The sequence below is a fragment of the Osmerus eperlanus genome, chromosome 7 (genome assembly GCF_963692335.1).
Source record: "Osmerus eperlanus chromosome 7, fOsmEpe2.1, whole genome shotgun sequence".
Lineage (NCBI taxonomy): Eukaryota > Metazoa > Chordata > Actinopteri > Osmeriformes > Osmeridae > Osmerus > Osmerus eperlanus.
Window position 1 is genome coordinate 21,781,528 of NC_085024.1, and position 15,582 is coordinate 21,797,109.

At 51.6% G+C, this 15,582-nt stretch overlaps 1 protein-coding gene across 1 annotated transcript; it reads right to left on the bottom strand.

The window, feature by feature from the left end:
- Nucleotides 1-453: 453 nt before the first annotated feature.
- Nucleotides 454-13,994, bottom strand: snx27b (sorting nexin 27b). The gene is given in 16 exon segments (XM_062465988.1): nucleotides 454-2,681; nucleotides 2,784-2,840; nucleotides 3,433-3,495; nucleotides 3,657-3,676; nucleotides 3,679-3,784; nucleotides 4,085-4,153; nucleotides 4,155-4,235; nucleotides 4,423-4,512; nucleotides 5,369-5,403; nucleotides 5,406-5,531; nucleotides 6,610-6,688; nucleotides 6,837-6,941; nucleotides 7,627-7,691; nucleotides 8,766-8,958; nucleotides 9,364-9,595; nucleotides 13,471-13,994. Coding segments are annotated over 16 exon segments (1,713 nt in total). The 5' UTR covers nucleotides 13,794-13,994; the 3' UTR covers nucleotides 454-2,612.
- Between the last annotated feature and the right edge of the window lie 1,588 nt (nucleotides 13,995-15,582).

Below are 15,582 nucleotides of genomic sequence, written 5' to 3' on the forward strand. Positions count from 1 at the left end.
TGCCTGTTAAGAAGACAGCTGTACTTATATAATATCCCACACTTACAATCAATAGCTTTTAATTACTGGCAGTAGAAGGTCCTCGTGGATCGATATGGAGCAGCGATTCTACTGTCTGATGGATAATTGTCTCCCAGATCTCATTAAGAACTTGAGATATTAGAGGGGGAAGGAGGATGGAGAGAGAAAAGGGGAGATGGGGGGAGAGAGAGACAGAGAGAGGAGCGGTACATGAACAGAAGAAGAGACCACTGGTGGAATCTCAGATCAGTGTTAAGTGTGAGAAATGCCCCACTTACAGAAAGAAGGACTATGTTCTCTGTAACTTGACTCTCTGCTCTAATAGACATCTATTCACAAAGGTGCAGCAACAGTCCGATCACTAGGTTTCCAACCTGGAGCCGTCTAAAGAATGATGGATGAGGCGCTGCACACAACAAGAGATAACATGAGTGTCGCATCAACAAATCCATTTTTATTTAAAAGAATATGTTACAATTTATTACAGTAAGCGTCATCACCAAACAACTTCATTTTTAGATTTTACATTTCAACATTACAAACCAGCTGTTGTATGTCAACTTTCTTTTCTTTTTGCATGATTATTCAAGCCAAACCATTCGACAGGTGGAAATACTGTACAATAGGAGATGTCGAGTTTGCTTTGCTATTATCTAAAATAAATAAAACATCAGAAAAAGAGAGAGAGAGAGGAGACATGATTGGTGGGAACACAGGCCAATGGCAGTCCACCCAAGTCCTATGTATTTCAGCCAGTAGAAACCGCTCAGATCAAACATTCTGGAGTGAAGACGCAACACTTGGGCTCAAAACATTCAACTTTACATCCTTCAAACCCCAACAGTCAGTTCTCAACGGGACAGACTTCGAGTCACCAAAAACAAAATCCAACATCTCTACCTCTGGAAGGTGAACGCAGCATGATGACATCATCCACAGGAGCCAGGAGCTGATGTAGGGCTTGTGGTGATGTCATCATGCGGCACCAGCCTCTCCTGTGAGGGAGACTAACTCTCCTGTGAGGGGGACTAACTCTCCTGTGAGGGAGACTAACTTTGCACCCCGGAACAGAGCAGAATGCTGCTCATGAAAGCCAAGGGCGGCCTGTCTGTAAATCACAGAGTGGAGGGTGGACCCATGGGAGCTCTGCGCTTGACAGCACCCTGGGAGCTGAGCTACTGCCTCACAGGGAGGTGCTGGGAGAGGAAGACCCCTGCTGTTCATATCAAGTACTTGCAAGTCCACCATAGTGCATTGTAAAATAACTTGAGGTAAATATGCCTGATTTCCACATGCAAGTGGACCTATATGTTCACGACGAATCTGCAGTAGTAAAGGAAATGGATTGCATTTCTAAGTCACATTAAAAAAAAATCATTATATTCTAGCAAGGCCATTTTAAACATAACAGCCTTATTTGTATCATTAAAAATTTAAGATGGATAAATCCAAATCATCTCTATGGATTCTAAACCTTCAATCATTAGGTCTGGTCTTACATCACACAGTGTCAAACTGTCCTTACTAAAGAAGAAAAACATAAACTAACTGCAAATATAACATCCTGCTCAACATCTGCTTGAACATAGTCCAGAATGGCCAGACTGTTAATACTGTTGTCCTCAGAAGAGTGGAAAAGTGCTTTGCAGTTTGTTTATACAGAGTGTGTGTCTTCACACACATGTTGTGTACACAACACTGAAGGGAGGGTGTGACTCAGGTAAGAGCTCACGGGCTGGGGCAGATTCTGCTCTGACTATACACAGCTGCAGAATGAATACTGAAAACAGTTAAACTCTGAACTAAAAACAGCACCCTTCTCCCTTCTACAGACAAACTCACACCGGGACATATGCTTGCTGCCTAACTAGGTGTTTTCAGTCCGTTTTGCTGCCAGTGTGCGGACTGGAGCCTCAAACAGCAGAGGCGATCTGTGTGGATCAGTTGAATTCTATTTACATTCTGCGAGGCTCTTGTTTCTGTCTGTCTGCCAGCCCAGTTCCATGACACCCAGACACAAACATGAACGCTCCTGCCTCCACTCTGCCTTGTCTCCCTCCTCAGACCCTGCACCCTGAGGAGCAGAGAGAGAGCTCTGCCCCTCAGACCCTGCACCCTGAGGAGCAGAGAGAGAGCTCTGCCCCTTGCCTTGTCTCCCTCCTCAGACCTGCTGTATCTGCCCCTCCTCTCCCCTTCCATTCATCCTGTTCTTCTTCTCTTCCACAGCGCTTGGTCCAGCAGCAGACCTCAACACATCCTCAGGCCTCTGTCCTCCTGTCACAAGGCCTCTCCAGATATGGACCCTCTCCAGACATGGGCCATCTCCAGACATGGACCCTTCTGATGTTACGGTCAGTGGTGTGCTTGTATCAGACAGCTGGATGGAACTATAGACCACTAACAGGGCTGTTCTGTAAAGTCAGTGCTTACAGATGTGTAGTGGGAGTTTTGCTGGTCTAGACTGGCCCAGTGCGCTGTGGAGGTTGTAGTTTCCAGCAGTTTTGTAGTGTCTCTAGCGGGTTAGTGTGGTGACGTTGTGGTGGTGCATGGATGGTTGTGGTGGAGATGGACACAGGGCAGGAGGACGAGCTCTAGGAGGTGATGAGCTCTCCCTCCTGGGTGTCTCCATCCTTTCTGTGTCTCAACAGCTGGAAGATATTCTGCAGCGAGAGAGACCTGGTTCAGGACACAGCAGTGGACACACACACACACACAGGCTCCTGCTGCGGCTGTAACTAAGCCAGAGGCAGGTTAAGCCTTACCTTACTACACATACCATCTCTGCTGCACTTCCTGTTGTCCTTGTCTGTAGCCTCCTCACCTAGAGAGAGAGGGAGAGAGAGAGAGAGAGAGAGAGAGAGAGAGAGAGAGAGAGAGAGAGAGAGGGAGGGAGAGAGACAGAGAGAGAGGGAGGGAGGGAGAGAGAGAGGGAGGCAGAGGGAGAGAGGGAGGGAGAGGGAGAGAGGGGGGGAGAGAGAGAGAGGGGGAGAGGGGGGGAGAGAGAGAGAGGGGGAGAGAGAGAGAGGGGGAGAGAGAGGGAGAGAGAGAGGGGGAGAGGGGAGAGAGAGAGAGGGAGAGAGAGAGAGGGGGGGAGGAGGGGGAGAGAGAGAGAGAGAGGAGAGAGAGAGAGGGGGGGGAGGGGGAGAGAGAGATGAGAGGGAGGAGAGAGAGAGGGGGAGGGAGGGAGAGAGAGGGGGAGGGGGGGGGGAGAGAGAGAGAGGGGGAGGGGGAGAGATAGAGGGGGAGAGAGAGAGGGGGAGAGAGAGAGGGGGAGAGAGATAGAGGGGGAGAGAGAAGGGGGGGGAAGAGGGAGAGAGATAGAGAGGGAGAGAAAGAAAGAATGAGTCTGGGAATGGGGGAGGTAATGCCTGGTGATTGTGGCTTAAAGAGCAGAGTGGAACACACTCTCCTCACCTCTTTCCTCCACTTGAGTTCACAGAAAACCCTCTCAAAGCACTCGTGCATGTAGTTAAACTGGAGGCCAGGTATTGGGACCCAACACACACGCGACACAGAACACAGAGAAGAAAAACAACATGAGTTTTCTGTGAGCTGTAATGCCTCATATCACCTGTGTAGGTGTCAGTAAATGTGTGTGTGTGTGTGTGTGTGTTGTGTGTGAGAGAGAGACTCACGTAGGGGGTGAAGATCTTGACCAGCGAGGTTTCTTCTCTCCCCTGGCGTACTGGAAGCAGAAGGCCATGCCCTCCTCGTCCGTGTCCCAGCGCTGCATCTCCCCCCACTCAAACACTATCACCTGGCTCTGGAGAACACACACGCAGCACACACGCAGCACACACGCAGCACACATGTACAAAGGATTTGACTGGTTATAAACACTGCACACACACACATTTACATTTAGTCATTTAGCAGACGCTCTTATCCAGAGCGACTTACAGTAAGTACAGGGACATTCCCCCCGAGGCAAGTAGGGTGAAGTGCCTTGCCCAAGGACACAACGTCATTTTGCACAGCCGGGAATCGAACCGGTAACCTTCAGATTACGAGTCCGACTCCCTAACCGCTCAGCCACCTGACACACCCACCCCCAGGCCGTTACCTCGAGTGTGCCCTCCTCTGTGCATGCGTGCAGTTTGAAGTGCTGGATGCTGATGGCCGTGATGACGTTGGCCTTTGCGGCGAGAGTCACAAGAGCAGTGAGGGAACATGATCTCATTGTAGCCCTCACAGCCTCGCAACATGCTCAGATACTGACAGAGAGGGGAGGGGGGGAGGAGGAGAGAGGGAGAGGGGGAGAGAAGAGAGGGAGAGGGGGGGGGAGAGGGAGAGAGGAGAGAGGGAGAGGGGGGGTGTCAGAGGAGAGAAAAGCAGAGTTCTTGTCACCTGTCTCTATGTTTAATTTGACTGAACTGTGGAGTGGCGGTCAGCTTGACTGACCATGGCCATCTTCTTCTGTTCCGCCAGCTTCTGCAGCTGGTAGGTCTTGTCTTCTGCCTTGATGAAGCCCTTCTTCACGTCCTCCACCGCCTGAGAGACAGCGAGGGTTAGAAACACACACACACCGCTCACGTGGTACACACACACACGGATGTCGCATGCTTCCCCCTCCACACACACACACACACACACACACACACACACACACACCACACACACACACACACACACACAGTGACTGCCCTGCCCCTTCCCCAGCCCCTTCCCAAGCCCCTTCCCCTGCCCCTTCCCCTGCCCCTTCCCCTGCCCCTTCCCCTTCCCCTTCCCCTTCCCCAGCCCCTTCCCCTGCCCCTTCCCCAGCCCCTTCCCCAGCCCCTTCCCTTCCCCTTCCCCAGCCCCTTCCCCTGCCCCTTCCCCTGCCCCTTCCCCAGCCCCTTCCCCAGCCCCTTCCCCTGCCCCTTCCCCTGCCCCTTCCCCAGCCCCTTCCCCTGCCCCTTCCCCAGCCCCTTCCCCTGCCCCTTCCCCTGCCCCTTCCCCAGCCCTTCCCCTGCCCTTCCCAGCCCCTTCCCCAGCCCCTTCCCCAGCCCCTTCCCCCCCAGCCCCTTCCCTGCCCCTTCCCCTGCCCCTGCCCCTTCCCCAGCCCCTGCCCCTTCCCCAGCCCCTTCCCCTGCCCCTTCCCCAGCCCCTTCCCAGCCCTTCCCCTTCCCCTTCCCTGCCCCTTCCCCAGCCCCTTCCCCTGCCCCTTCCCCTGCCCCTTCCCCTGCCCCTTCCCCAGCCCCCTTCCCCTGCCCCCTTCCCCTGCCCCTTCCCCAGCCCCCTGCCCCTTCCCCAGCCCCTTCCCCTGCCCCTTCCCAGCCACTTCCCCAGCCCTTCCCCCAGCCCCTTCCCCTGCCCCTTCCCCTGCCCCTGACCCAACCCCTGCCCCAACCCCTGCTCCAGCCCCCACCTGGTAGAAGCAGTATGTAACGGCCAGCTGGTGTGGCTGAACAGAGCCTCCTCTTCAGAGCTGAACAGCCACTTGCGCAGACTGAGGCAGGTCCCTGGCACCGCCGACGTGTAGTTCTGGACGTACAGCTTGTGAGGGAACTCGTTAGGGGCCAGCTTACGCACTGAGAGAGAGAGACAGAGAGAGTCTTGCTTAGGCAATACAGTTGAAATGACTGTCATGCTAATAAAGCTAAATTGAATTGAATTGAGAGAGAGCGAGAGCGAGAGAGAGAGAGAGACCACGGCTGGGGTTACACAGTGTGTTTGTGGAGCAGTGCTATGGTATTCTCCCTCCAGACAGACAAGGCCTCACAGCCATGGGGTCAAGCTGTAGGGATGTGAGGCTTTCACAAAGATGTTCAATATTACTCATGCAAGCTTCAATCATTCATGAGAACAGTTTTTATGAGCATCGTGCTGTCTTACAAAGGTTCCCTAAGTGAGACACAGTAAGAGCTACTTTTCCCGTGTGTGTGTGTGTAACCGGCTCCCTTTGCTGAGCACTTTGGAAGAGAGACTTGTTAGAAGCAGGAAGTGTGTGTGTCCTCTCTCCCTCTGTCTCTCTGTCTCTCTGTCTCTCTCTCTCTCTCTCTCTAGCTCACTGTCTCTCGCTCTCTGTCTCTCTCTCTCTCTAGCTCACTGTCTCTTGCTCACTGTCTCTCTCTCTCTCGCTCTCTCTCTTCTCTCTCTCTCTCTAGCTCACTGTCTCTCTCTCTCTCTAGCTCACTGTCTCTCGCTCTCTCTCTCTCGCTCACTGTCTCTCGCTCTCTCTCTCTCGCTCACTGTCTCTCTCGCTCACTGTCTCTCTCGCTCACTGTCTCTCTCTCTCTCTCGCTCACTGTCTCTCTCTCTCTCGCTCACTGTCTCTCTCTCTCTCGCTCACTGTCTCTCTCTCTCTCTCTAGCTCACTGTCCATCTGTAAGCTTCTCTCCTCAGCCTGGGTGGATACAGTCAGCTGATCAGATTAAGGAGGATTCAGACCATGTAGGAGAGAGAGAGAGAGAGAGGACACACACACACTTCCTGCTTCTAACAAGTCTCTCTTCCAAAGTGCTCAGCAAAGGGAGCCGGTTACACACACACACACACAATTAAGGTCAGCGCTGGAATTAGCACATGGAAAACAGACTAAAATAAAACACCCAAGAAAACACACAGGCACGCACACACACACACACACGCACACACACACAGGCTTACCAAAGGTGTGGTTGATGACCTCAAATAAAGCAAAGTAACTGGCTGTTACACTGTCCATTCCTACTTTCATGATGACAGCCTGAGAGAGAGAGAGAGAGAGAGAGAGAGAGAGAGAGAGAGAGAGAGAGAGAGAGAGAGATGTTGTCCAGCTACAGTACATTTATTTACCAGACAGTGTGTGTGTGTGTGTGTGTGTGTGTGTGTGGGGGGGGGGGGGGGTGTCTTACCTGGTAGACCTGGTCAGTGGTGCAGTTCTTGCGAACTCTGACAGTAACTGTGGTTTTATCAGGCATGGCTATCCTCAGCTCGATGTCAGATACTCCATTGTAGTTCTAAGGATACACACACACACATTAAAGACCTGGTTGAATTGGAACGGCTTCCCATACATTAGAGACACTGCTGGTGTTGGGGCTCCATCACTGGAATGAAAAGGAGTTCTTCTTCACAGTCAATCTGACTGGGATTGCCGATACAGAAATGCTAAATGCATGGACCTTGGACGTACACACATACAAGCATTATGAGATGTGATTTTCATTCTGAATAACTCATTTGAAAAGAATGAAATAGTCCTGCTGGTAGACTGCAAGACAGGACGACTGTGATTAAGACAGTCACAGAGAGAGGGGATGGGGAGAGAAAAAGACAGAGACAGAGAGAGGGAGAGAGAGAGAGACAGGGAGAGAGACAGAGACACAGAGAGAGGGAGAGAGAGACAGAGAGAGGGAGAGAGAGACAGGGAGAGAAGTGGTGACTCATAGGGCTGGGTGAGTAGGCAGACTGTTTGGGACTAGACAGCCAGACACACACACACACACACGACAGACAGGTGAGGTATAAAAAAAAAAGACAAAATGAACAAGGAGACAAATCTTCCTTATCTCTCCCAGCCTCACAGAGTAACACACAGTGAGGACAGGATGAGAGAACCATGTCTAGCACGCTGAGAGGAGAACCAGCCCAGATGAAAATAGAAAATGCACGCACACACCCACACCATGAGATAATTCTCACCTCATCAGACTCCGACAAAAACTCCTGCATAATGTCACTTTCCCCAATCACCCTCACAGAACACACTGCAGAGAGAAGACAGAAAGAGGAGAGAGAGAGGAGAGACCAAAATAACCAAGTTATTCATCTCAGGTGAATGACAGGCACAGCAACAATAACAGACCCAGGTTCTCTGTCCAGTTGTTCCAGGACCCCCACCTTTCTCCAGGTACTCCCCCCAGACCCCCACCTTTCTCCAGGTACTCCTCCAGACCCCTACCTTTCTCCAGGTACTCCTCCAGACCCCTACCTTTCTCCAGGTACTCCCCCCAGACCCCCACCTTTCTCCAGGTACTCCTCCAGACCCCTACCTTTCTCCAGGTACTCCTCCAGACCCCCACCTTTCTCCAGGTACTCCTCCAGACCCCTACCTTTCTCCAGGTACTCCTCCAGACCCCTACCTTTCTCCAGGTACTCCTCCAGACCCCCACCTTTCTCCAGGTACTCCTCCAGACCCCCACCTTTCTCCAGGTACTCCCTCCAGACCCCTACCTTTCTCCAGGTACTCCCCCCAGACCCCCACCTTTCTCCAGGTACTCCTCCAGACCCCCACCTTTCTCCAGGTACTCCCCCCAGACCCCTACCTTTCTCCAGGTACTCCTCCAGACCCCTACCTTTCTCCAGGTACTCCCCCCAGACCCCTACCTTTCTCCAGGTACTCCTCCAGACCCCTACCTTTCTCCAGGTACTCCCCCCAGACCCCCACCTTTCTCCAGGTACTCCTCCAGACCCCCACCTTTCTCCAGGTACTCCTCCAGACCCCTACCTTTCTCCAGGTACTCCTCCAGACCCCTACCTTTCTCCAGGTACTCCCCCCAGACCCCTACCTTTCTCCAGGTACTCCTCCAGACCCCAACCTTTCTCCAGGTACTCCCCCCAGACCCCCACCTTTCTCCAGGTACTCCTCCAGACCCCCACCTTTCTCCAGGTACTCCTCCAGACCCCCACCTTTCTCCAGGTACTCCTCCAGACCCCTACCTTTCTCCAGGTACTCCTCCAGACCCCTACCTTTCTCCAGGTACTCCCCCCAGACCCCCACCTTTCTCCAGGTACTCCTCCAGACCCCCACCTTTCTCCAGGTACTCCCCCCAGACCCCTACCTTTCTCCAGGTACTCCTCCAGACCCCTGCGCCGTGCGTCCAGCTGCTGCTCAGACAGGGAGAAGGGCCACTTCCCCGGCAGCTTGGGGAAGACGTAGGAGGCAAAGTCCCTCTTCAGGTTCTGGTGCAGAACAGAGAACTCCCTGTAGCGCTTCGAGCACAACTCCCTTCCTGCCATGTGCACATGATATACCTACCCAGAGAGAGGGAGGGAGGGATGGAGGGGGAGGGGGGAGGAAGAGAGAGGGGGGGGGGGGAGAGGGGGGGAGGGGGTAGGGAAGAGAGATATGGGGGGGAGAGAGAGGGGGGTGGGATGGTGGAGACCGAGAGAGAGAGCGAGCGAAGAGAGAAAGAAAAATGGGAGAGATCCATAGAACAGATGTTAGACGAAAACAAGCAAATGCTGAACTCCTGATCAATACCAGGGTGAGTGACAGGGAGGAGGAGAAGGTCAGGTAGCTCGTTAGCAGGGGCTACTGAAAAGCTGTCATGAACAGAACCCTGAAGGAACAGGCCTGGCCTTGGTGCGCTTGGACAGAAAGAAGAGTTTTGTTCGTTCCGCGTTGATGAGGAGGAGAGAAAGGCTGAGCCCACACACCACAAACTTCTCCTGGTTGAGCTCGGTGTGTTTGTAGGTGGGCACAGAGATGGGCACCGCCTGCTTGTCGGAGTAGTCGTAGCAGGACAGGGCCGAGCCGTCATCCCCCGGGTCCATGCAGTCTGCCTCCTGGGGGGCCACGGAGAGCACGGCCAGGACCAGCTGCCTCTCCCCCGCACGGATCAGGTCCACAACCTGCTTGTGGGTGGCCCCCTCCACGTTCACCCCGTTCCTGCCGGAGGGAGGAGAGAGGACGGAAGGAGGCCCGGTCAGTAACATCATGGAGACAGGGACCAGATAAAGGAGACAAGGAGGAACATGAAGATGAGAGGAGGGTGGAGAGGAGGAGGGTGGTGCAGAGGAGAGGAGGGTGGAGGAGAGGAGGTGCAGAGGAGAGGGGGGTGGAGGAGAGGAGGGTGGTGCAGAGGAGAGGAGGGTGGAGGAGGAGGTGCAGAGGAGAGGGGGGTGGAGGAGAGGAGGGTGGTGCAGAGGAGGGTGGAGGAGAGGAGGAGAGGAGGGTGGTGCAGAGGAGGGTGGAGGAGAGGAGGTGCAGAGGAGGGTGGAGGAGAGGAGGAGAGGAGGGTGGTGCAGAGGAGGGTGGAGGAGAGGAGGCAGTGAATTTAGCTTCATCCACCAAGTCTAGTCACAGATGTAACAGGCAGACTGTATCAAATGAAACTATAAAACAACCAGATGAGCTGGCTGATCCTGACTCACAGCCAGTCCTTGTGTATCTTAGATGATGTGTGTGTGACCACTAAGGCAGCTATGCGTCAGGGCCGCGTGCTGACACTGCAGTGGCCTCTCAGGTTCACTTATAAACTACAGCTCTGTTTCAGCTGACAAAACACAGACACCAGTCAGACCAACATGAGTTTAGACAGTGCAACACGCACAGAAGCACTAGATGTCATGAGAGAGGGAGGAGGGGGGGGGGGGGGGGAGTGTTCAAGGTTATGTGTGGAAAACATTTCCTAATAAAAATAGGACAGGGAGTAATTCTACTGTTTAAATGCCGCAGCAGAGTCAAGCAGTTACATCAGGGAGAGAACAGCAGTAGCAGGTCCTGAGATGAGATTGCCATAACACTGCTTCTACATTTACATTTAGTCATTTAGCAGACGTTCTTATCCAGAGCATTCCCAGAGACATTCCCCCCGAGGCAAGTAGAGTGAAGTGCCTTGCCCAAGGACACAACGTCATTTTACACGGCCGGGAATTGAACCAGCGACCTTCTGATTACTAGCCTGATTCTCTAACCGCTCAGCCACCTGACTCCCTTCTACTGGGTCTGACACGTAGTTTTGAATAAACACACATAGCACAGACAATCTGTGTGTGAGATTTTGTGGATGTTTGTGTGTCTGTGTGTGCATGTAGTGTACGGGCTGAAGAAAGGTCAGGAATCGATTCCTCAAGTCCTTCCTCTTCAAGGCTGAAGTTGAAGTGAGGTTCTGACAGGTGGACAGATACAGTGGTGCTGTCCTGGTGCTGTAGAGGGTTGTGTTGAGCGACGCATCATGCATGCTTCCTCTGGGAGGACATGTCTGTTCTCCTCTCCTGTTTGTTTCTATGGCAATGCTGCCTTCCATCTACAATACAAGTGCTTTCCAACACTTGAAGCTGTCGCTCATTTCTGACTCTGCCAGGGTATAGACGGCCAGTCAGACGACAGGCCACATTACCGCTCCACTTACAGTCCTCAATAAACACCCAAAGGGACTGAGGATGACAGAATATCAAACTTGAGACGAACCAAGACTTCTTAGGCTTAATCTGGAAGACCAACATGCCAGTAAGAGACTCCCGATATTAATAAATAATAATACATTTTATTTAAAGGCGCCTTTCTCGGCACTCAAGGACAACGTACAGGATTATAAAATAAATTTAAAAACAGCCAAAACAAAGAATACAACAACATTAAAAACAACAGAAGCAGGCAGTGTAATTGACATCAAATGGAATATGTAGTTTTAAACAGATGGGTTTTGAGTTCCGATTTGAAATGGGGGAATGAGTCAATATTTCTTAGTTGGGGTGGTAGTGCATATTGTGCCAAACACACACACACACACACACACACACACACACACACAGCTTCTGTAACACAAAGGTGCAGCATGAGCAGTGTATCAGCTATGGATTGGCCTTCATAACTAACTCTGAATCCCGTCCATGCCTACAGTGTTCTGGTAACAGTGCAGAAAGCTATAACCCTATCCCTGTTAAAGCCTTTACAGCTCAGAGGCACAGAGAGAGAGTAGAGGGGGTGTACTAAACCTGTCTTACTGTGCATGTGAGAGTGTGCATGGATTCTTATAGGAGTGGTGTGCTCATGTTAACCTTGTGGAAGTTTGAAACAGCATTGCAACACATACGTTCCTCATCAGTATTCAGCGCAGGTTATCTTTACAGTCACAGCCTGTATTCCCCATAGACTCCTCCTCTTACTGCAGGTAGCCTAGATACAGACCTGGTACAGGCCGTGCACCACCCCGTCACACCAGAGCTGATGTTTCACTAGCACAAGCAGCTAGGACGGAGTGAAGGGAACATTCACAGGGGTGCAGGGGTGGAGGAGTGGAGGGGTGCAGGGGTGGAGGGGAGGAGTGCAGGGGTGGAGGAGTGCAGGGGTGGAGGAGTGCAGGGGTGGAGGAGTGGAGGAGTGCAGGGGTGGAGGAGTGCAGGGGTGGAGGAGTGCAGGGGTGGAGGAGTGCAGGGGTGGAGGAGTGCAGGGGTGGAGGAGTGCAGGGGTGGAGGAGTGCAGGGGTGGAGGAGTGCAGGGGTGGAGGAGTGCAGGGGTGGAGATGATAGATGTGGTTACGTTATTCAGGCTGCGCTCCTCCATTCATACCAGACCGCTACAGCTTTGTCTCCGACTGTAACATGAGACACCATCACAACTACCCCCAGGCGCACCACAACAACACACACTGGGCTGGGTTCCTGCCTCCCAGGGCCAAGTCCTGGTGTGTAGACATCAATACAAGGCTTCTTAGCATGCTGTCATTCTTAACGTGTGGGGAAAAGGGGTGAGGTCACTTCCACACCCAGAAACCAGCTCACACACTGGGGTCAGCAAACTGCCAAGCTACGGTGGAACACCCAATCACAGAGCTAGGCCACAGCCAACAAATCAAGTCACAGAATAGAAGAGAAAGCAGAGCCAATCAGATTTCAGTTCTCTCTATCCCTCCACAGCAAGCGTCCTCCTCAACAGTGCTCACGCGCACTCCGCTCTGGTACTGATGCTGATCTGCACCCTGCTCCTCTCCATGGCAACAGAGCCTAACATCGCCAAGCAGCTCTGTGCATACTAACATCGCTGACGCCGTTTTCACAACTGCATCAACACAAATTGTTCAAAAAGAGACTTTAGGGTAGATTATGAACATGGCGCAATTCATTGTGAAATTGGTTAGCCAAACGACGCAGGGCTCGTTTTGTTAAGACTAGATTTATATTTCGCTAGAGCTACATATAAGATAGCGAGTGTGTAGTTAGGTTAGTGGTGTCATAATTGCAAGTGGCCTCACATAAGTGCTACTCGTATTTTCCCGAAGTATCTTGGCTTGCAAGTTGGCTAGTGGTGGTAGCTAGCAGATTTGCATGAAGAGGAGTTTTTATATTTTATGGCAGTGTGACTTGAATTCCTAATGACTACAAACAGATAGTCCTTTCATGGGACGGCTAGTGCTAACGACATTACCGCTTTTCTACCCCATATAACAGCAGCGACCAGTTCCTCAATGGGGTTTCTGTGGCGTCAGAGGTATCAATGATTGACTGATCAACCGCATTAGATGGAGACCTAGTTAGTTGACGTTATTGTTAGCTGGCTAATAATCTAATTATGTACATGATTAACCAAGCTTGTTGTTCCACATCCTAAACTGTGCTAACTGGCTTGATGTTTAACACCAGCAAAGACGGGAACACAAAAAAAATCAAACAGAAACACAGTCCAAGCTATTCAGCTTAGTGGCTTGCCTAACTTCTTGAAGCTAGCAACCTTTAAGCAGTAAGCTTGCATAACTGGCTAGCTAGCACTAGCTAAGGAATAGACGTTATGCATTTGTTTTGTTAGTACTAAACTGCACTTACACTTCAAGAATACGGTCTCCTTTCGAGATACCAGCGCTGTCCGCAGCACCTCCTTGCAAAACAGCACTGACGTGCTGTAACGGGGCATACAATTCCCCGTTTATGCTCCGTAGTTGTCCACCTTCGCTCACTTGTCCCCGTACATTGAAACCATAGCCAGCGTCAGACTTGATTATCCGAACCAGTCGTGGGCCCGAAGTAACGGTGGTGTCTGTCTGGCAACCGCCAATGCCCGGTGTTGAGCTGACACTAGGGCCGTTAAGAGAAGTGCTCGGACACGTCGGGACGGACGAACGATTACTTTCTCCCTCAACGTCCGACATTTTCACTCAGGTTTCGTCTGCCAGGTGTAGCCTCCCACTCTTAGTTGAGAAGTCTCGCTCAGCATTAGCTGGATAGCTAGCTGGCTACAAGCTAGCTACCAGACTCAGATATAAACGAAAAATGGTGCGAGTCGCGACGAGGTTTGCCGAGCGAGAACCGAGTCCAACCTGACTATGTTCGATTTTTCGCAAGACCAACCTTGATTAGACACTCCCTAGTGGTCACACTGTGCAGCACACTTGGAAATTATTTAAAAATAAATATATATATATATATATTCCCAAACTTTCCAGATTATGATCTCCGTTTTCACTGCAATAAGAAACTAAAATAAACATCTGCAATTTTTATTGTTCCTACGGTGTCTCCTTTAAAAAAATATATACACTGCTTCTGACAAAGCGCACACACGCCCACAAGCAACACAAACCATGTTCATTTGTTTTGGTGAATGTTTAAGTGTGTATCTGTTTGTCTTACACCCAAGACTTGGGTTTATACTTCCGGTTAGGGGTCAGGGGTAAAGAGTCCCTTGTTTTGAAAGATTTTTGTAAAAGTTTCAAAAAAGCCTGGTCTTGTTCCATCAGTAGGCCTAGTCTTGTTCCCTCAGTAGGCCTAGTCTTGTTCCATCAGTAGGCCTAGTCTTGTTCCCTCAGCAGGCCTAGTCTTGTTCCCTCAGCAGGCCTAGTCTTGTTCCCTCAGCAGGCCTAGTCTTGTTCCCTCAGTAGGCCTAGTCTTGTTCCATCAGTAGGCCTGGTCTTGTTCCATCAGTAGGCCTAGTCTTGTTCCGTCAGCAGGCCTAGTCTTGTTCCATCAGCAGGCCTAGTCTTGTTCCCTCAGCAGGCCTAGTCTTGTTCCCTCAGCAGGCCTAGTCTTGTTCCGTCAGTAGGCCTGGTCTTGTTCCGTCAGCAGGCCTAGTCTTGTTCCATCAGCAGGCCTAGTCTTGTTCCCTCAGCAGGCCTAGTCTTGTTCCCTCAGTAGGCCTAGTCTTGTTACATCAGCAGGCCTAGTCTTGTTCTGTCAGTAGGCCTGGTCTTGTTCCGTCAGTAGGCCTAGTCTTGTTCCATCAGTAGGCCTAGTCTTGTTCCATCAGCAGGCCTAGTCTTGTTCCATCAGCAGGCCTAGTCTTGTTCCATCAGTAGGCCTAGTCTTGTTCCATCAGCAGGCCTAGTCTTGTTCCGTCAGTAGGCCTAGTCTTGTTCCCTCAGTAGGCCTAGTCTTGTTCCATCAGCAGGCCTAGTCTTGTTCCATCAGCAGGCCTAGTCTTGTTCCATCAGTAGGCCTAGTCTTGTTCCATCAGCAGGCCTAGTCTTGTTCCGTCAGTAGGCCTAGTCTTGTTCCCTCAGTAGGCCTAGTCTTGTTCCATCAGCAGGCCTAGTCTTGTTCCATCAGCAGGCCTAGTCTTGTTCCATCAGTAGGCCTAGTCTTGTTCCATCAGCAGGCCTAGTCTTGTTCCGTCAGTAGGCCTGGTCTTGTTCCATCAGTAGGCCTAGTCTTGTTCCATCAGCAGGCCTAGTCTTGTTCCCTCAGCAGGCCTGGTCTTGTTCCATCAGTAGGCCTAGTCTTGTTCCATCAGCAGGCCTAGTCTTGTTCCATCAGTAGGCCTAGTCTTGTTCCATCAGTAGGCCTAGTCTTGTTCCATCAGCAGGCCTAGTCTTGTTCCATCAGTAGGCCTAGTCTTGTTCCCTCAGTAGGCCTAGTCTTGTTCCATCAGCAGGCCTAGTCTTGTTCCATCAGTAGGCCTAGTCTTGTTCCCTCAGCAGGCCTAGTCTTGTTCCATCAGTAGGC